The following is a 21,923-nucleotide window of genomic DNA, read 5'->3' as shown; positions in this document are numbered from 1 at the left end:
AAAATAATTAGATATCTAAAAATAGCAACCTAGGAAATGCCACACGTCGGTGATCTATTAGCTAGACAACCCTTTTACTTCCAGTAGCCAATGACATGAAATAGAAATCGATTCTTATAGGTGATTGAGCACAAACCCCCAAAAATAAGTGTTTTTTGTCCCCCTTTTAATTTCCATTTACGTATAAAAACTAAATACTTTCCTTTTATAGTTACTAACCACGATTTGAAATCAAAATCAAGCTCAAAGGAAAGGTAAATCAATTTCCAGATTATTGCAAACCTCAACAAGTACTATATACCACAACCAACTTGCATTTCTTCTTTCTTCTTTTGGCTGCCTTTTTACAAGTAAGCACAACTTGTATTTATTTTTTTTTTCCCCCAAAACTTCTTCAACTATTCCAAAAATTCCAATCATTTTTCTTCCTTTTGTGGTAAGATTACTTACTGAATTGAGTGAATTCTTCTTTCTATGTTTCACTTTTTTGCAATGTTTTCTTTCCCCAAATTGATCGAAACATTCCCCAACTCAAATTTCTTGTGATTTTTGACATTAGGTGGATTTTCGAGCAATTGGTCAACAACATGGGAAGAGGGAAGATTGTAATTAGAAGGATCGACAATACAACAAGCAGGCAAGTAACATTTTCGAAGCGAAGGAAAGGATTGTTGAAGAAGTCTGAGGAATTGGGCGTTCTTTGTGATGCTGAAGTTGGGGTCATAATTTTTTCCAGTACAGGGAAGCTCTATGAATATGCTAGCAACAGGTTAGTGGAAACCCCTAAAGCTATATTTGAGTATTTCCGTGTTATTGGGTCTTGCAATATTTTCTTTTCTAGATTCTATTGAACACCTCTTTTTATAACAATGAATTCTAATGATATTAATCTCATATGCTTGATTTAAAATTGGTTGTCTTGAATACAGATCAACTTAAAAACATTTATGATGAATATAAGTTAATTTATCAATTTTATGCATAGATCGATGAGTTCGAAAAGAATAAAACACCTTAGTATCCCCAAAAAAAATGTCACCAATTAAGTAAAAAAAGTTAATAGAAACGCGAGTTGTTCACATTTTTTTAACAAATAAAAGTTAAATTTCTCTCCTTAAAGATTAAACTCAAAGTTTAGCATTAAAAATGGAATATAGACAAGATGTGATAATGTGATACTATTAAGGATGTAGCAAGAAAATAGGAGTGCTTTCAAGAGAATAACAAAAATGGGTGTTTTTTTTTTTTTTTCCCTTTATTTCCTTTATTTTTTGATCACATAAGGAATAAAGCAAAAGATGAAAGATCAATAAAAATAACCACAAAGTAAAAGACGGGTAATAGAAAACTACTAATTGCGCTTAATGTGGGATTAGTACGATATTCCATTCAACAGACAATTAATTGATAATTACGAAGAGATAAACTAGATTAATACCACTAAACAGGAATTAGTACCATAGATGATGGATATCACTGGTATATCTCTGGCAATTGGTTACCTTATCTAGGTTAAGTACATTGCCACATGCTCTCAACAATTACCACCCAAAAATAGATAAAAGATATGCGGTTCATATAACTCTTTTATTTAGCTTTCGATTTGATTTTATAGGGCCCAGACACTGTCACATCTTGGAAAAGATGCTATACTAATTCCTCAGGTGCTCATTATAAGAGCTAAAATTAGTAAGATTCTTCCTCAGATTAGTTCTAGAGGAAAAATACTAGGCTTCAGACGTGAGATTTGAGCACTAAGTTCTATATTTGGAAAGTGCAGTTTGGTCAAGTTGTCTTTAAATAATAAAAGGCTTTTTCCTCAACAAGCTAATCGGTTGACTAAGATTGTTATTGCTGATGCTATTACCTTCGCTGGCTCTTCCATTTTAATTAGCTAAATGTGCTGTTGTCATATTTAAAACTTTTGTAATTCAGATTTTACAAAAATAAATAAATAAATAAATAAAACATTCGTTTCACTTATTACATTTTTTTTTTGTTTTTTTTATTTATTCAATTACTAATTTTGTAAATTAGATAATCTTGCTTATCTAATACTCCCTCCGTCCCAAAAAGAACGACCCATTTGGATTGATTACGCGGGTATTAAGGAAGTTAAGTAAAAAGAAATAAAAGTATATTGGAAAGATAAATTTACATGGGGTTTGTAACAAAATAGAGAGAGAAAGTAATAAAATAATATGGAAAATCAAATTTTTTATACGGGGAAGCTAATTTTGCACAAATATTGTAGCAAATTGGTGGGTGTTTTAATGCAAATGGGTCATTCTTTTTAGGACAAAGTTTTGGCCAAATGGGTCGTTCTTTTTGGGACGGAGGGAGTACATAGTAGGAGTAGGATAAAATGCCTTGTTCAATAATACTTCCTCTATTTTTTTTATAGTTGCAACACACTTTATCACAGTAGTTAAGAAAAGTGGACCTCACATGATATAAAACACTTAAAATGGGGTTCGTAGGTTGTTATGAAGGCCATGAGTTTTAGTAAAGGCAATAGTACAATTTTCACTATAAAAGCCTTCCATTTATACTGTGTTGCAACTATTGTGACATTTCCAGTTTAAGGAAGCTTTGCAACTATATAGAAACGGAGGAAGTATATATACTAACTAGTCAGTCGTATCAACCAGTTTGAATTGACTAGCAGGTGATATATAAACAAGTCTGTCTAATTGGTTGCAATGAACTATTTATGTAAAAGTGTTAGGTAAATAACAGTTTATATTAATTGTATTAAATGTTCAATAAGCTAATTTTAAATAGCTCTTAATATGAACATAATTTCAAAAGAGCATTTGTTGATAAGCTGTTTACCAAATTCTCAAATTTGCTTTTTCATAATGTTCAGATCTCAAATACGCATCAATTAGCTACAAGCTCTATAAAAACACTTTAACGAGACAAAAAAAAAAAGTGTGAAAAGAAAGGTAATTGTTAAAAATATACCTGGAACTTAACCCGCTTGTATCATAATTTATTTCATTCAACACTTCATTCTGATTGTGGCTCTCTAAGCACCAAAATTAAAACAAATAAAAAAAACACACTATTCTCAATTTGGATCCTAAAACTTTTATCAGGTAACCCTAAATACTCGCTCCTAATTATCACACATAGCATTTAATCATAAGAATTAAGGATGATAATAATAGAGGAAATACAAGTTTATAACTGTGCTAAATTAACCAAGTTTAGCACATGGCATTGTTGTAATTAAATTGCATTGGAATCTGTGTGTAGCCAATAAACAATAATAAAGTACACTAAAGTATCTGACATTTGCCATGTGCACAAACAAACAATCTAACGACATATTACAAGCGTCCGTTAATGTAGTACCGGGGTAACTCACACTCCTAACCACAGTTAATCTCACTCCCAACCACGGTAATTATACTTGAGTTAAGCCTTTACTACCTCTAGAATTACTATTTCTCTCTCCTTGCAGCTGCCATAGTACTCCATTGAAGCAGCCTTGAGTTTTCTCTCTCTCCCCGCCATAGTACCCCATTGAAGCGGCCTTTGAGTTTCCTCTCCACCATCATTAATTATCGAATTTCAGTTTCACAATTTAGTATTAGTCGATGATCATAGAATTTAAATTTCTCAATCTAGCAACTTCAATGGAGGAGGGAAAGCACAAGAAAACGAAAAAACGCCTATCCTTTAGGGTTAACCATACCCTTAATTTCTCCCGTATTCTTAGGGTTTTCGTTAAATTTAGCCGCCGGAAAAGATGGGTTAAGGTTGGTGTATGTTCGTTGTGGTTATGCACCTTTAGCTTGGAATTTTAATGACGGACTACTTGCTTCTGGCCTTCCTTCCCTTTTCAAAGGAGGTGCTGGTTGTGGTGCTTGCTTTAAGGTTTGCCTCCTTGTTGTTAAAGTTGCTCGTGTTTCATGGTGCAATGGTGGGTACTTATTGTGAGGGAGGAGAGAGAAATTCAATGGAAAGTTGAAGAAGAAGAAGACACGTGATGTGTTTGGGTAGGTGTGACAGCAAGTAATCATGGTTAAGCAAAGCAAGGTAACGACAAACATAACAGTAGTTAAGTATCAATTTTGCCTTAGACTTTTTAACCCTTACTTTTGAACATGAAAGGACGAAAATGCCCTGTTATAAACAACCCAAGTTTAGCACGGATATTAACCTGGGCCGCCTCATAATAATAAAGGTGACTAATATTCGGGTAGGTCTATAGAGAAGTTCTCCTCCGCCAAAAATCCTCTTACATGGAAAACATAACTAATAAAATTGCATCCAAGCCAATACACAGTAGCCACCAACACGCACAACCAGCCACAATAGTAAGCAACAACCACAACTCACCCATTCATAATTTCATACCACACCCAAATAAACTTACCCACCCACCTGACCCCCACCAAGATCACGAGACCCACCTTTAACACACACAAAACTTCATTTGCTATACCATTCCTTTGGCGGAATCTGTAGAGAAGCAATTCTGCTCCGCCAAAATTCCTCTTACGGTGGATACATAACTAATTAAATTGCAAGTACTTTTTCACCAAAACACCCATATCTTACCTCCACTCACCTTGAAACCATTTATATAACCTCGTAAACACCATCCCAACTACCCAAAACCAAATCAATTAGGGCTTCAATTAGTCAAGACCATGAAAACTCTAGATTTAGAGTATCATGGTCAAATTGACCATAAAACCTTAGCTTTAATGGTGGTAATTAATTGAAAAGAAAGAGAAGAGAGAAGGGACAACGACGACTTCTAGCAAAGAATGCGATGGTTGATGGTTTCCACTGAAGGTGGAAATCGAAATTCAAAGGAAGAAAGAGAGAGAGAGAGAGAGAGAGAGAGAGAGAGAGAGAGATGTAATTTATGAGTTGATTAAAATAGAAATTGAAGATAAATGGTGTTATGTGGTGGTAGAAATTGAAGATCAATGGTGTTATATGGTGGTTGGAGGAGATAGAGAGAAGGAGAGATTGAGGGGGAAAAGATTAATTTCTTTGGCGGGTGAAATAGGTGGGAATTATTAGGTTAACTTTTATTTTTTATGGCGAAAGAAGCCCATACAAATTTGTTCATTACGATTACTTGTATCCCACCTTGCCACCAAGTGGGCAATGGTATTCCCTATTTTTTTCACATGACAAAACTTACAATCAATAAATGACTTAGCTAGCAATCTAAAGTCATCAAAACTAGCTAGCCTTATCAAAGACCAACCATGGGATTCAGGGCACAATGATAACATTTAGCGTTGTTTGGCCAAACCCATTCACACCTTGACAGCCAAACCTCAAAATTGTACTTCGACTAGTTCACCTTTCCAACTAGCCCACAAAACATTGCCCCTATCGTTCCTTGCCACAGCCCCAAAGCATTGTAGTTAATGTGGGCGTTAACAATAATCTTCACGGTTCCTACAGGAGAGCAAACCCACGATGTCGTTGTTTGTTGCCTCACAACGAGCTTAGGAGACATTATGGCTTTCAACGGGAAGGATACACCAAAATAGGCGTAGACGTTTGTTCTTGAAAACCATATAGACCAAGCCAATATGGTTCGAAACTCAATCTTATCCACTCTGCGTGCGAGCCGCAACTTCCAAATAATGGCATTTGTTGGGGGGTTCTAGTACACCATAAGAGCTAAGTCAATAGCATCCTATATAAGTTGTGCATTGGCACTATGGAAGGTACATGATATAATGACTTAATTTCCACTTCACGAGTTGCACATTTCCAAAGACGCAAATGTCACGTCCTTGACACACATCGAGGCTTCCTTTACATGCTCTACATACAAAGTTAGATAGCTTTGGCCTTTAGGAGGTCTCTTAGTCCCCAAACTAGCTTCCACATTCTCATATCATCTTCTTTATGGCAAGCATTACCCATATACTCCCACCACATCTTCCCCAAACAATAAGCAGACTTGCACTAAACTCACCATATGTAATGGGCCACTAGAAGCACATGTATTTCAAATGTGCAACAACTAGAGGTAATTGCAAATCAAAGAGCTCACCTACGCTAGTAAATAGACATATAGTTTCGACATGTCCCATTCACCACATGTATTATTAATCAAGCTTAAAAAGTGAATGCTCCATGCGGGAGTTGCATGATTTGGAACACCAAGGAGCCATCCAACAGTCGAAACCTTAATATCCTCACGACTACCCACTCTCCATTTTAACCCCTTCAACATAAAAGATTTCGAGCCCCATAGACTCCTCCAAGAGTCGGATGGTATCCTTTAGGTGTATCATACACCAAACCATGTTTTGAAGTAACAAGCCTTCTAACATGTAGTAGTGAATCTTGGTTTGTGTTTAGGCGCAAGATTCGCTTAGCCAAAAGTGCCTGATTAAAGACCTGAAATCCATAATTAAAACCCATGCCCCCCATCGCCTTTGGTTTACATAGTGCATCCCAACTACGCTAGTGCATCTGAATATTTGTCCCACCCCTATATTACGCTTCCCACCTTTTCTCCCAACATTGATAAAACCAATACTCCTTAAATTTAATCCCTAATAGAAATGGAAAATCTATTGCTGGCCCCTGGGAATAGGTAATACATGCTAATATGTATTTCTTAGAGTAACTTTGATTGAGAGTTTACCTAGTTAGGCAAGGCAATAAAGCAATGAGCCATGTTATGACCTATTTTAGTACCAGAGTTCACCATGCATAGGTCACGAAACTCGCATCATGTCTCCCCCTTCAAGGGCCTAATCCATACCAACATATATAGCTATGAGACACAATATGTTTATTTAATTTTGACAAGCTGGCCAAGTATAGCCCACATATCATCCATTACAAGCGGCTGACTAAGAGTGATGTTACATACTTATGTGCAAGCATGCATACCTGAAATCCCTTCCATGGTCTACGCCATCTAAATTGATCCAAAAAATGGCCTAACCAAAACCATAACCAACTTGAGCATTCCTGGGACTTGTTTTGCATCTGGCGTAGAATTGCTTTGCTGTATATTTTCAAAACATTTTCTTTTAATTCAAACTTTAAAATTTATAGATATTGTAAATAAAAATGTTCAACGTAAATAAAATAATTGGCACAGGTGTCAAGAAACATATGAGGTGATATTTATACCAATCTATAAGGGAGAATCTCACAGACTCTTAATAATTTATCAACGACATAGTAGCCAATAGTTGATGAAATGCAACAAATCCAACCATTTTCGTTGTGCTAAAAAACCAAAATAATCACACACAATTATTCATATTTAAAAGATATTTAAGTCAACGAAAAATTGTGCTACAACAGCACCAACTATGCTTAGGTGCACACACTAAAACAACCTGTTGTAGATGGTTATATATTGATGTCACCATTGATCAAAATAAATACAAAGAAATTGGGCAAGAAAAAACATCAACTCCTATGTTAAAAATGGAAGACCAAGAACATAAGAAACCCATCAGCTCCTCTAGCTGAATAACAACTCCTCATTCTTACACTTTGCCTATACTTAGACCACTACAATACCACCTCCCTCATCTATAAACTTGAACTCCCAAGGCCTAATTATGAATATTGCAACTCCAAGTCAATCTCCTTGTCAACACCTTTCGTGCATCAATACATTCAAGACCAAAACATTTGAATCAAAACTCTGAAAATAAAATCCTGCGTAGTAAACCCTTGGGACCTAAGCTTGATGTAAAAAAAAAGAAGGGATTTATGCCTAACTTACAATAAAAATGATTATAGTTTTAAAAAAACAATAAATAGTGATAATACCTTAGTTGAAGGGTCTCAATTAATCCATCAGTCACTTATTAACAATGCTAGTAGATGGACTTTGGGAATGATGTTAATTTAAGCCAAAATCTAGTTTAAGTGATATAAAAGGCACATTAAGGCACTAGGCAACTAGGTAAAGTGCTTCTTGCTCTATGCAAAGGCAGAGACACACATAAGAAGCATGAGGCACACAAGGCACGCCAAGGCGCACATAAGCAAATTAGGTTGTGCTCCTCACTTCAAAGAGTTAGCCACAGCAGGACCTTCATCACTTCAACGCACTAAGCTTTTTATACATTGTTAAGCACTTGTGGGTGGACTGGAGCTAAATTCTTTCTAAATTATTTGCATTGGCAAGAATCTAACATATGAAATGTAATGATCATTTCCAAAAAGGCCATTAAGGAATTTGGTTTTTTTTTTTTTTTTTTTTGATATAATTTATATTTCTCGCATTAACATTATGGTTAGATATAGAGAAATGGAGGGAAGGGAAGAGAAGAGAAAATGATGGATGAGTCATCCTTCATTAGGATATATAATGTAAGGAGGGAATTTGAAAGATCCATTTTCCTTCCCCTTTTAATAAACAAAATCTCTCCATTGTTGGAGAGATGGAGAGAAATGGAAGGAAAATGAAAGTTCACCTTTTCCCTCCTCTCATCTCCCTTTCCCTTCCCTCATTTTCCTTTCCCTCTTTTTTCCTTCACTATTGTTATCCAAACATAGTGTAAGGCACATATTATTGTTATAAATTCATAAGAAGATACTCTAGTAATTTGCTATTCCTATATAAGAGTTAATAACTTCATAAATTATGAGTCCTATATCAAGTTGCACTATAAAAGTGTTATCCACTTTTAAGGAATGATCAATGTTAAGGGTAAATATTATGAAAGTTTTACTAATATTAACAACCCTCTAACAATTTGTTTGGATTAAAGGAAATGGAGGGATAAATTATTTTTCACTTGAATAACAAACGAGGGAAGAAGAGAGTTAGAGGGGGAGAGAAATGGAGGGATTAAATCGAAGAAAATGATCTCTCCAACAATGGAGAGATTTGGAAGAAAAACTCATCATTCTTCTCTCCCCTCTCCTTCCCATCCCCATCCTATCTCATCCCTTCTCTTTCTTTATCCAAACACACTTTAGCTGCAAATAACAAGGAGATAAGTGGTTATTCATCACCTTCTACTGAAATAAGTTATCTCCATTTATATGAATTATATAGAGAGCCTCCAAGTAGAAAAGGACAAGTAAAGGTGGGGTATATCCTTGTCAATGATCATGTACAAGTTTGGGTTACAAAACTTCTCCACCACGATTGCACCACAAAATTACGGAAATCAACTAACTCCATTGCCAACTGCTCTACTCCTAAAATTACCTTAGAATTGCCATCACCTCCAACAAAGTAACAAACCTAACCTACAATCCCCGTAAATGTAATCAAAGCATCACTCCACATATCCACCACTATCACAAATTTCACCACCACCATCATATTGTATAATCACAAACTGCAAATCCCATTACTCTTTAGATATCTAGATTAATTGAGATTTGTTGGGATCTTAACCACCAAAATCTTTAAGCAGATGAATGAAGAAGATTCGTTGTTTTATGACAAGGTCACAAAGTTAAAGATGGAATAACTAACATAAAATGCATCTTAACCTGAGATTCATTAAGGTGCAACAACCAAAAAGCATATACTGCTGGTTAGGGGAACATAAAAACATACCTAAGATGCCCAGCATATTAAGATTGTCTAGTGTTGGCCAAGAACTGCAATATCACCGAGAAATGTGAGAACGATAACCAATAAATCTTAAACCACTAAGCTTGTGTACTTGGATGAAACACCAACTCAATTAAAATAGGTAGAAAACATTTTTGCTTTAGGGATGTTAACAATAACCACACATTATTGATAGAAAATACATTAGGTTACAAGAGACAACACATTTCACGTAATTCAGTAAGACTATTGTTGAGACTAAATAATAGATGGGGAAACAAGATAAAACTCACATGTACGAAAAATGATACTTCTTTCGTTTTCTTTTAAATGCAACACACTTTCTTGGCACACACTTCGACGAAGAGATTAAGCAATGTAAACGAAAAAATTTATTCAAAATAGTTATACACGTAGTACCTAACCCTTTGATGTTCAAATTATTTTGATAAAGTCGCTGTTTATCTACACTAGTCAACTCCTAAAAAAGCGTACCAAAAAGGTGTGTTGCATTTAAAAGAAAACATGGATAATATAATTTATCCTTATATCCTATTCTGTTTCAGACAATTAATAGACTACGGAGTATGAACTGCAATACTAGGGTCTTGGTCTTTCCATAATCCAAGAATAAAAAGAACAAGCTTCTTACAAGCATTATTCTTTTCAACCCATCTAGTGCGCGGATAGCCACACCGTGTGGCTGCTTATAATATTATAACAAAGTAACCCCTATAACATTTACTGAGTAACCCTATTACACTAACGAAGTAATATAAACCTTGTTACACCAACCAAAAACCCCTATAACAATAATGAAGTAACCCCATGATGGTTGCCCATATAAGAATTTGTGTGTGTGTATGTATATATGGGGCCTGGTTAGATCCAGTTCTCATTGAAATTGAGTAAATTTATATCTTTCGTAGATAAACTTTTAAATTTATTTATCTTATTGATAATTCTCTTTGCAAGATTTGGTATAAGGAAGGAGAATAAGTTGCTCTTTCATAGATTACCTTTTAAAGGTCTTTACCTTGGAAACTAGGTGCATACAAGAGTGCTCACAAATTCTCTTTGCAAGATTTTGTACAAGGAAAGAGAATAAATTACTCCAAAATGCAATATTTGTTATTGGTGCTATACTGCTATGTATAGTTGGAGCAGAATGGTTGTATTTTTTGAGAATTCTTAAATACCTTTATTAACATACTATGGACTAAAGCAGCCAGGACGTTCCCAATTTACTCCATCGAGATACACAAAGAAATTGGGCTAAAGTTATTTCCTGTCTCTTTCCAAGGAAAATTTGTTCTCTTAATGTACTTTAAATTAGTATAGCTTGTGCAGTTTTAAGAAAAAGATCTTATCAAACAACAAAATAGTTACTTTATTAACAGGGCAGTATTTTCAGTATTGGATTTTGAATTCAAATATAAATATTGCTGATGGTTGATTTATACTTTGCCAGCATGACATCCATAATTGACCGCTATAATAAGGCGAAAGAGGAAGAAAATCAACTGGTGAATCCAAATTGTGAGCTAAAGGTACGATTGAGTTCTTACTTTGATTGTACAATACTATAATTGTTACCAGAATATTAGTGGACCCTTCCAAGACAAATAAAAATGAAAACAGGAAAATCTTCTTTTTGTTTGGAATTTAACAGAAAACCACTTCCTCATATTCACAGGCAAAAATTTGCTGACTGGGATGATAAAAAATTTGCTCTTCTTCTCTTTTTATTTTTGAGGAAAGATTAAAACTTACTTAAGTATCAGAAATATGCAAGTCGCTAGTCCGAGTGCAATATCATATTTCACGACCATAAATAAAAGTTTCAAGCAAGATAAACTTAGAAATCATATAATATAATAGTTGATCATAACAAAATGCAAATAAAAACAATTAAACCTTTGCTACTACTCTCAATGGAAAGCAATAAGAATTCTTATAAAGTAGAAAGCAGAAGCAACAAAAACATAAAACAATAACCACCAGAAGATTACAGTAACAACTACTGAAAAATAGAATTTTGAAAGGTCAGGACTCAAGATATACACAATGTCACCTCTAACAATCCGACAGGGTTATTTACAAACTACTTCAGGTAATCGGCTAAAAACAATTTAAAACTATTGCAGTAACAGCACCAAAAAAATAAATAATACAGGTAAATACAAAAAATGCAACTGCTACCTAGCCAGCAATGGATGCATTAAAGCAATAACAACCTGCATCCCTCTCTGTCATCATTGTATGGGCCCTCATTTCATTCATCACCAACTCCCTATTACCCTATAGTTATATCACCACAGCAGTCTAATGACCCAAGTCACTATCCAAATAATATTCCATGTCTTATGCTGAAAATTGGGTGCTATGAATTGTTTGACACATAGTACTACTTAATCCTGACATATGATCTAAAGTGAGCAACTTTCATCAAAATGTTTTTTATTCAGTTCAGCACTGAACAAGTTGTTCAAACAAAAGATACATGATGCTTCTCTCTGGGCCCATCAAGGGATGTAATTAGAGCTCAAACAAGGGATAACAACCAGAGTTTAGCAACGTAAAACGGTGCATGGACCACATGCGACTCAATAGGAGCAAAGTATGTTTCAAGTAAGCAAACCTGAGCCTAGGCATGGATTAAGACACAGGAATAGTATGAAATCCTAGATTATTACCATACTTCATATCATATAGGATTGAATTATGGTTTGATTTCAACCAATCATGTCAACAATTGCTAAGCTTTCTTACATTCAATGAAGAGGTCATGATAAGACCTTATAAGGATCTTCTAACACAAATTAAAACCATATCATATTGGTTGTTCTAGAGGAATCTTGAAAATTCTCAAATACAAATTTCACTTCTTTTCTATTTAGAGAGGCAAATAAAGCATATATAACCAAAATGCAACAAAAGAACTAGTTCTCCAAGATCAAACAAATATAAACGGGGGAAAAAAAATTAATAGATCTCCAAAATCATATAGCTCTTATAAGCCTTTGTCGTCCAATCACAGTAGGAAGTTGCTTAAGTTATTCTAGCCCACAAATAGTAGACTTATTCCCAAAGATATGGGGTCAGCCACATGAACCAAGAGTCTGTCTCATATGATCAACCCAAACATCATCCGTCTCCAATCTCTATTTTCTACTGCTACATCACCTAATAAGCCCACTTTCTCCATGCCCTTTTAAAATCCTGTCCACCAAACACATCCTTGGTTTTCCTCAACCAAACTTCGGATTTCTTTATTCCAACCCTTCACCTTCATTACCACTGCATCTTCCGGTCAACATCTCAAATGCCCAAAACATTGTAATCGACTCTCCCTTATCAAATATTGAACATTCCTTTACTCCCTCCCCATGTTCCCCACATAACATATAATACACATTTTTAAATGAGTTGCTACTTCTAAATGTCTAACTAACCATATAAGATGGTAGGGAAAAAAGGAGTTTGAGAATATATATTTCAACCAAACGCACAACAATGTTACCATAAAAGTATTGTGCCATAGGAATAACTCATTAGGCCCCAAAAAAACCTACAAAGCACATCATAAACGCCACTCCAAAAAAATAACAAACATTAGACTCCCCATACATCACAAAAATTTATTCCTCTCAAGCATAATGACATGTCAGGTAACAACAAAGAAAGGCAAGACATCATGATTTGAATTGAATTCACATACCAAACAAATAATGACATATAGCCAAACCCAATCTTATTCATGAAACATATCATCAATAGATGTCTTTCATAAACTTATTATTTAATTTTACCTCACAAACAAAAATTACATCTAGTAGCTTACCTGTACCAACACTAAAGACAGCCTAATTAACTTCATCTGTTCATCAACCCTAAATTCTTCATCAAAGATACCACAATTATTAGTGTAATACACTTATTTGATTTAAATTTTCTTCGACATTACATAAAAGATTATTCATAGTTTTAAAATTAAAAAGCGATAAAAAATAAATTGATTTTCATAAAAGATAAAAACTGATTTGTATCATCAAAAAAATAATTATTTTGAAATATAAAATCTAAAATTTCTAGATGATCAACCCTATTATTGACTCTCTGAAATTTCTAGATTATCAAACCCTATTATTGACTTTAAGGTGTAAATACCTCTTTATGCCTCAACTATACAACCCCCTATTATTCATTTCTTTTGGTCTTCTTAACTTCCATCTTATACTTGTAATTTTGTTTTGCTCCCATCATTAGCATTTCAAGGTAGTCTAAAGTAAGGAATCCATTCCCCTTGTAGGAGTACTTTGCGTATTTAGTTTCCCATTGATTAATACATCATTGTAAGTTTTTTTTTTTTTTTTCTTTACAGTTTTGACTTTTGAGAACAGTCCTTTCTTCCGAAGAGTGTATAAGAGTATGTGTTCATCATAACTTAAAAATAAAGTACATAAATACTCTTAAATTTTGACGAACACATACTCTTATATACTCTTTGGGAGAGAGAACTATTCTCATAACTTAAAAAATATAGTGATATATTCATCAATGGGAAACCAAGAACAGATTGTACTCCTACAATGGGAATAGATCCTTACATTAGAGTACCTCGAAAAAGTTAATCATGGAAGCAAAACAAAACTATGAGTATAACATTGAAGAGAAAATGAAGACCAAATGATTGGAATAAAAAAAGGGTAGTATAATTGGGGCAGATGGAGGTATTTAAACCTATTTAAAATTCTAAATCAAAAACTTATATTATTATAAAAATTACTTTGGTATCTTTAATAACAATCAGTTTGTTATCTTTTTTTTTCAAAAACAACAAAATAATCATTAAATTTAATATTAAAAGCAAATCAATTTACAAAAATTGTTTATTAAAAAAATACTTGAAATTTCAAGGTATTACATTTAGTGCCTCTACTTAGAAGGCAATCACCATCACAAAACACCAAGGACAAATTGAGGAAAAAAAAACTAATGGGTGTAACGTATTCATTTTTTTTTTTTTTTGGTGTTTAGAGAGCCACAAGGGCAAGTGATGAGAATCAATCCCAGGATCACCTGGAACCGGGAGGGGTAGCTCAAGTAGAACCGGGAGGGTAGCTCTAACCACTTGAGCTACCCCTCACTCTTGGTGCAACGTATTCATGTGTATGAGAAAAACACTGTTCCTGTGATTTGGTTGGTAAGACAGTCAGGCACCAAATAATGTAAATAAATACTAGCCATCCAGAGAGAAGAAACCTCTGTTGGTCCAACATAAATAAAAAAATACACATACACAAAAAAAAAAAAAAAAAAAAAAAAAAAAAGAAAAAAAAGAGAGAGAGAGAGAGATCTTACCACTGTGATTTTGTTCACCGAGCCCCACAATAAAAGTTGTGTGAAAGACGACACATTTCGAATGAACTAGTTGACAAAATCTCCTTTCTGGAATTACAGACATGAAGATGGTATTAGGTGTATTACAGACATCTTTAAATAGCAGAACAGAAATGTAAACATCCCTTCAAAACAGAAAGTGGATCCCACATCATTGCTACATCTGTCAGTGAAAAATGATTGCAGGGGCATACCTACGGTCTACGGACCTACCTACCCCCTATCTAAGACAACAGCTCCAAGAAATAGCAAACTTCTATTTCAATCCCTCAGAAAGGAATAAACAACCTGTAAAACATAAAACTCTTTTTAATAAGATGCTTAGGTTGTACAGAAAACAAGCACAAAAACTTTGAAAACAAGGACTGAGCATGCAGCTTGAATCAGTAATATACCAAGAATCATCACCAAAATAAACAAAAAAAAAAAAGAAAAAAGCTGGTGTTTTCATTACTAATTATTAATCTTAGATTCAGAAATCTTGAGGTGAGAGTACTTCACTGTGGAAACAATTGAAAATAGCTATGATTATAACAAGGGACCTGTGCTATGACTACATCAAGGACTCCTATTGCTGAAGTATGGAAGACATAGGGACAAGGGTAAACTAGGAAAGTCAACATAATTCAAGCAAGTCACTATAATGCAGGAAAGTTGCAACCTATGTTACATTGACACGGGTACGGGTATCCGATATTGGTACGGATCCGAGTGTCCGATACGTCATTTTCAAAAATTTAGGACACGGGGACACCGTCTTTACTTTGGACTCGGGTACGGATACGACAATAAAAGAAAAAAAAAATAGGATAATCATAGCAAGTCCCCATAAAAAAATTTGCAATTTTTATTTTAAATTAGACTGTATAATATACTCTGTATAGTAATACTATTTTTTTTTTAACGAAAAGTAGTACTACTACTAGTCTACTACCTAAGTACCTAATATAATAGTCTAATACTGCCAAAACTCTTATTGATACTGCCAAATTTTAAAAGCATATGTTGAAATTTCTGTAAAAAGAGAGTGGAGTGTGGGTCCAATAAAAGACTCAACCATTCATTTTTTATTTCTCTCTCCTCTCTCCTCTCTCCTCTCTCCTCTGTTGAGTGTTACTGTTCGCCATTTTTGAAGCTCTTCCCTGCTATTTTTGAAGCTCTTCCCTGCTATTTTTGAAGCTCCAAGACAACTATGCCATACCCGAGAGCCAAACGGAGTGTCCGGAACGGATTTCATACCCGGGTCCGTGTCGGGTCGTACTGACCCGGGTATGAGGCCAAAAATGGCGTGTCCGAGTAACATAGGTTGCAACAGTGCTGTTAGGAGGAATAATGGATCACAAGAAGTTTGTTAAAAAAGACTGGAAAACTTTGATAGGTAATAAAAAGGGAGAAGGGTAAAAGGGGAATCATAAATATTATGTGATGCATCTTCTTTTCTTTTTTTTAACCTTTTTGTTTTTTTATTTTTTTATTTTTATTTTTATTTTTATTTTTTTTTTAAAGAATCTAAGCCTCTCAAATGCTCCCCATTTCTAATTAACATATAAGCTCCCCATCTGCTAATTCTTCTGCCACATTTCCTACTCTTTCTTTTAATTACTCTGTTTTGTAAGTTACAGATTATAAAGCGGGTTAACATTTTGGGATGGAGGAAGCTTTGTGTTTGATCCATTGTAATATAAATCCCAAAAGTAACAGGAGAAATGCTCTTATAATATTATTGAACAGGGTATACTAGATAGGAGTAATAATTACCTGAATATGCCAATTACACCAACATTTCTTACCATAATCTAATGCATAACTGTATTTGGTAGTTCTGGCAAAAGGAAGTGGCAATGCTAAGGCAGCAACTGCAGATTTTACAAGAAAGCCACCGGTATGATTTCTCTCCCGATATGACATCTTGACTATATGAACAAAAAAAACCCACATCTATAACATGATCATGCTTTCATAGTTCAGTTCAGCTAATTTCAACATAAGAGTGCTCTCGTCTTCTAGACTGTTTATTCCGTATTCAATATACTTGCATCCAAAATTTATGATTTTCTGGTAGTCAAAACTTACGAGAATCAGTTTTCAATTGAACTAATTGTTCAATAGAAAAAAGATGTAGCATTAACTCCTTCTAATCCATGAAATTCTTCCAACTCAACCTCCTTATTTGGCAAATTATATCCCTTTTTACCCTACGTTGCCCAATTTGTTGGACACACTTTAAAGACACATACGATCACAAGCACATAACAAGAATATTTAAAGTAAAAACAAACATGACATTTGTTGCTCAAAAACGTTATCATGAATATGCAAATTTAATAAGGCAAAATCATGGATGTTTGATTCTGTTCAAAATCCTTAGGGAGCCAGGCTACTCGACGGATCATAGTAACACATTCTCTCAGTCTACTACAACCAAGCACATCAACTCTCACTTGACCAATTAAAGCAATTGAGAAATTGTCATCAAGATAATCTGAAATTTGAACCACAAAACAGTCAAAATAGAGAAAGCCCAAAAAACTTCGTAACCATAATTCAACGATAAGCGATAACATAAGAGGTACTGCAGAAATGCAGTAACCTAGCTCACCCACTTTCCCCCACAACTCAAGAAACATAAACAGCAAAGGTACCCCAAAATGCTAAGATAAAGAATTCCAACCCATCGGTACTTAGAAAAATATAAAATACAATAGGTTAATGTCTTCTGAATAGCGCCTCAAAGGGATGCTCTTTGCTAGTCTTTGTCCTTGCCCAAATGTCAGATCAAGGTATTTTTAGGAAAAATATGATAAAATGAGCCAAGCAGTCTAGAAAAAGTTGGGTTTTATTTTGTTGAAAGGATGTAGAGAGGTTTGATGGACAGATCTCCCCAATCATGACCACTGAACAGTGGACACGCTGCTTACTACAGAGTATGCCTCTAAGCATGCACCTGAATACATTCGTTCAAAATGACAAAACACAACTTTGGATAAATTTAACTCTGAGGTGAAATTAAAAGTGCTTCAACCCTCTTAAAATAATTTAGAAAAGTGAAGCAAGGTCAACCAAGTAGGGCATATGTGTACCTTCATAGTCTTCCAAAAAAAGGACCAAAATAGTATTAATCAGAAATATAAGGAAGCATGACACATTAACCATTTGTTGATGTAGGCAAATTATGGGGGAAGAGCTCTCTGGTCTGACAATCAAAGATCTACAGAATCTTGAAAACCAACTCGAAATGAGTTTACGAGGAGTCCGTAACAAAAAGGTACTAATGCAAGTTCAATACCTTATTATAAACTGTTCCTCCGTGTGTAGCAGGAGCTGACTCATAGTCTATCTTTTGCAGGATCAACTGTTGATAAACGACATACAAGAACTAAATCAAAAGGTCAAACTTCTAACATTTACTATGCAAATTTCTTGTTTTAATGATTTGTTTCAATGAATGCACATCATAAATGACAAACAGCTAAAGCTCAGTAGCATTGTTACAGAGGGAGCTCATTCGCCAAGAAAATGTGGAGCTATACAAGAAAGCAAACACCATTCGTCAAGAAAATATAGAGCTGTACAGAAAGGTAATTATTTGATCAGACAAATGCACAGATTTTTGAATCAAATTCATGTAATTGTGTCAACAGATGAAATATTGGCACTATGAGACTCTTTTCAGGTATATGGAAATGGAGATACAAGTGGAGCCAATGGTGCCATGCTCATTGATGGTGAAGACATGGAAGAGGATTCAAATGGACCTGTCCATCTACAGCTTAGTCAACCACAGCAGCAAACCCATGCATCACCAGGGGCTATCAAGTTGGGGTACATGACCTACTAGAAACTACTAACCTACAATGCTTATTCCTCTAACAGAAAGTTTGATCCATAATTCTTTTGTTCTTTTTGTTTTGCTGCAGCAGACTACAACTGTACTAGACAAGACGGCTTAGTTGCAAATACACTTATCCTGGTCACAATTCCCAAGGTCTTAATGTTCTGCTCTTATTACTAGATAGTGGCATAGAACCACAGACTATCAATAACACAATTGAATGGTCATGAAGAAAGAGAAGTTTGCATCTGTTGGAATGAAATTTAGACAAAAAGAAACCAACAAAAAAAAAAAAAAAGCATTAAAAAAATCTATTGTTTCATCATGTCATGTAATTGAGAACAAATAAGACAATGTGTTTTATATTTGAGTGTTCTGTTAATATCTTTAGATCTCTTATGCAAGAAATTCAACACAAAGAAAATACAGCTTTATGGGATCGCACAGTGTTCCAATACTCCCTAAACCATGTTTCATTATATTAATATACTTCCTCCATTTTTTTTTAGTTGCATCACTTTCCTTTTTAACTGAAAAATTCTCTCTCTCTCTCTCCTATCACATGGGCCCTATTATTTTTTATCTCTACCTCTCTCTACTCCAAAATTGCCTACGAGTCCGTGAAAACTAAAGCGATGCAGCTAAAAAACGGAGGAAGTATTAGCATCAGTGAGAGAGTGTAGCAAATAAAATAGCATACACTACACATAAAAGAAATCAGATTCCCCATCATCATAGAGCCAAACATTATAATATACATGCATTGAATAGCTACATCCATAGACACGGTATAGATGACTGCACCATAATTAAAAGTACAAAATATAAATTAAAAAAAAAAATAGCTGGGGTAAAAACTTTAAAAGCATGCAGAAATTAATGCAAAGGACACAGACTCGAGCATAATCATAATCCCAAGATGATTCATGTGTCTATGATTTCATATAAGATGGATAGGTTAAGCAGTCATACAAGAACAGGAATGCCACAAATGAGCAAAATGTAATTTATTGTTAGCACAACGAAAACTAGACATACTACAACAAAAATCGTGAGGCTCCAAAACAGTAGAAACAAAAACAATGGATTCTACTACTTTTATGTGAATACAAAATGAGACAGCTACAACGCAGAAATAAAATGAGCAAATTGAAGGCTCTTGGAACAGTCAATGCTTCACTGCTACTAGGCAATATGGGGTAACTAGATCAGAAAGAAAGATCAACTTTCATACTAGTAGATATTGTCTATGTGTTTCAAGAGACTTATATAAAAACACTAATATAAATGTCAATTTTACAGGTACATGGTCTATCAGCTCAAATGTGCACTAAACAGACTATGGATGAAGATAGACAAAAAATGATCCTGAAATTAATAAAGAAACTGCAAGAAGAAAGTCATTATTGCATAAGAGGTAAGACAGTGTGGCAATACTGAGATTTGTATCTAGAATGTTGATAAGTTGTCAGGGAGAGAACTAATATTTAGAATAGTCTACATTTTCAATACTGTCTGTCAAGTAATGATTGTACAAACTTTCCTAAGATATGAACCAAGCAAGATAATCTCACTGAAGTTGTATTCAATCTTCTCTTCTCTTTTTGTTTCAAATATGTTTTGTTATTACTTTTAGTTGGTTCCCAATAATAAGAATCTTTAGAATACATCAGTTCATCAACCACCACAGCCCACTAGAATTCCAGTCTAAAATGTACACAAACTCACTCCTTGAAAAGACCATAAACACTAATGTGCCACTAATAAATACTCCCACAATCGATTTTATCTTTTTCAAGTGTCAAACTTTCCAAAAACAGCCGTTTATTTGAAGCCCCAAACATCCCAAATTTTGAAACTTTGTACCAACTGTCCCCACTACTACATTCTTTATTACTTCTCCCCTCTAAAAACCTTTATTTTACTCCCTACATCCCATAATAAAAGCCCATATTTATATATTCACAGAAATATTATTAAAATTATTTAATAGAATAAAATTCTAGTTAAATGTACAATCATCTTTGTTAAAAATAAAAAATAAACTAAACACGCATTCAATGAATGTTTGTACACATGAAAAATTTATAAGGGAAAGGTTAAAAAGTAAATAATGGCACAAATATTCGGAGAAATGTTGGGTATTTTATTATGGGGAAAGGTAAGTAAAAATGATGTGTTACAGTAAATTGTGTAAAATAAAAATAGTAACATTAGAGACAGGTACAAAATTTAAGGACACCCAAAATAGAATACATGCACAATAATTAAGGATGGATGTAATAATAAACTATTAAACCCACTATCAACTTTCTCACAACCGTTAATACTCCACAAGGAAGCTAGTGTGTCACAGAAAGTACAAAATATGCAATTTTCATAGGGCTATACTTTAGGGTAGGAAAAAAAATTGAACTTCTTGTGCATAAAAAGAACAACCAAGTACATTTCTATTGACATCTATGTGATTTATCCATTGTTATATATTCCTAGAGAGTCCAACTGCCTACCTCCGTTTTTTAGAATTAACTCACTTTGTATTATCAACCATTTATATGAGTTCTCGACTTCTCGTACTTTGTTCTATTTATGTCAAACTTTAGTTCAATTTACAAAATCAGCTATCACACAATGTGGGACCCTAATACTTATATGAAACCCTCAATCTCTATCTCTCTTGTCCTCGAAGTAAAAGCAACCACACATGAGATCACCCTCTGTTACTACGCTAACTAAGTAGAACTAAGGATAACAAAGTGAATATTTGTGTACAGCATTATACAATTTTGTTTAATGAGACATAGTAGGAATAAAGAGATTAAATTATTAAGTGTTCGATAATATTATTGCCGACGAGGAAAGCTTGATAAAAAGCGCAAGATATAAGCTTCTTTGCCATGTTACTCGAATCCCTTTTTTCGACGCTTAATCGTGTCTTTTTGTTTTAACATGTCCTTTAACTCATTTAAAATTTCTACTCCCTCTAAGACACAAACCACACAACAAATATAAGTGTCAAACACATGCAAGATATAAACTTCTTTGGCCGGACACTTAGTAGCCATGTACAGAAGAAACTCAGCGCACATGTAATAACACAAACACGTGTAAAAAATGCTGAGAGGGCTAGTGATGGATTGCTTCATAGTG

General features: G+C 34.3%; 1 protein-coding gene and 1 long non-coding RNA gene across 4 annotated transcripts in view; one reads left to right on the top strand and one right to left on the bottom strand.

The window, feature by feature from the left end:
- Positions 1 to 224: 224 nt before the first annotated feature.
- LOC145615351 (MADS-box transcription factor 23-like) lies at positions 225 to 20,362 on the top strand. Of its 3 annotated transcripts, none has more exons than XM_081670423.1 (10): positions 225 to 436; positions 560 to 769; positions 11,010 to 11,088; positions 16,762 to 16,823; positions 18,107 to 18,206; positions 18,288 to 18,329; positions 18,436 to 18,519; positions 18,615 to 18,763; positions 18,862 to 18,926; positions 20,076 to 20,362. In XM_081670423.1, the coding sequence occupies exons 2-9, from the start codon at positions 588 to 590 to the stop codon at positions 18,875 to 18,877; spliced, it is 714 nt and encodes a 237-aa protein (XP_081526549.1). In that variant the 5' UTR covers positions 225 to 436; positions 560 to 587; the 3' UTR covers positions 18,878 to 18,926; positions 20,076 to 20,362. The 3 variants fall into 3 exon arrangements, with proteins under 3 accessions (XP_081526549.1, XP_081526546.1, XP_081526548.1); XM_081670420.1 differs by having other exon boundaries at positions 18,859 to 18,926; XM_081670422.1 differs by having other exon boundaries at positions 232 to 350; positions 18,859 to 18,926.
- The window catches only part of LOC145615352 (uncharacterized), a 37,462-nt gene continuing 22,297 nt past the window's right edge, over positions 6,759 to 21,923 (bottom strand). Inside the window, exons 4-7 of the long non-coding RNA XR_014107262.1 lie at positions 18,228 to 18,293; positions 14,903 to 15,229; positions 9,542 to 9,585; positions 6,759 to 7,009 (exon numbers count right to left, since the gene is read on the bottom strand). This is a non-coding gene — a long non-coding RNA (uncharacterized LOC145615352). The remainder of the gene's footprint in view (positions 7,010 to 9,541; positions 9,586 to 14,902; positions 15,230 to 18,227; positions 18,294 to 21,923) is intronic.

This window comes from Chenopodium album, chromosome 25 (genome assembly GCF_948465745.1).
Source record: "Chenopodium album chromosome 25, dcCheAlbu1.1, whole genome shotgun sequence".
Lineage (NCBI taxonomy): Eukaryota > Viridiplantae > Streptophyta > Magnoliopsida > Caryophyllales > Amaranthaceae > Chenopodium > Chenopodium album.
The sequence above is the reverse complement of the archived record's forward strand: the minus strand, read 5'-3'. Positions and strand labels throughout refer to the sequence as shown.

Bases quoted from the DNA above. Each gene is read 5' to 3' on its own strand.
- LOC145615351 (XM_081670420.1), top strand. From the start codon at position 588: ATGGGAAGAGGGAAGATTGTAATTAGAAGGATCGACAATACAACAAGC. The intron at 770-11,009 runs GTTAGTGGAAAC...ATACTTTGCCAG, and splicing joins TATGAATATGCTAGCAACAG to CATGACATCCATAATTGACC. The intron at 18,330-18,435 runs GTCAAACTTCTA...GCATTGTTACAG, and splicing joins TACAAGAACTAAATCAAAAG to AGGGAGCTCATTCGCCAAGA.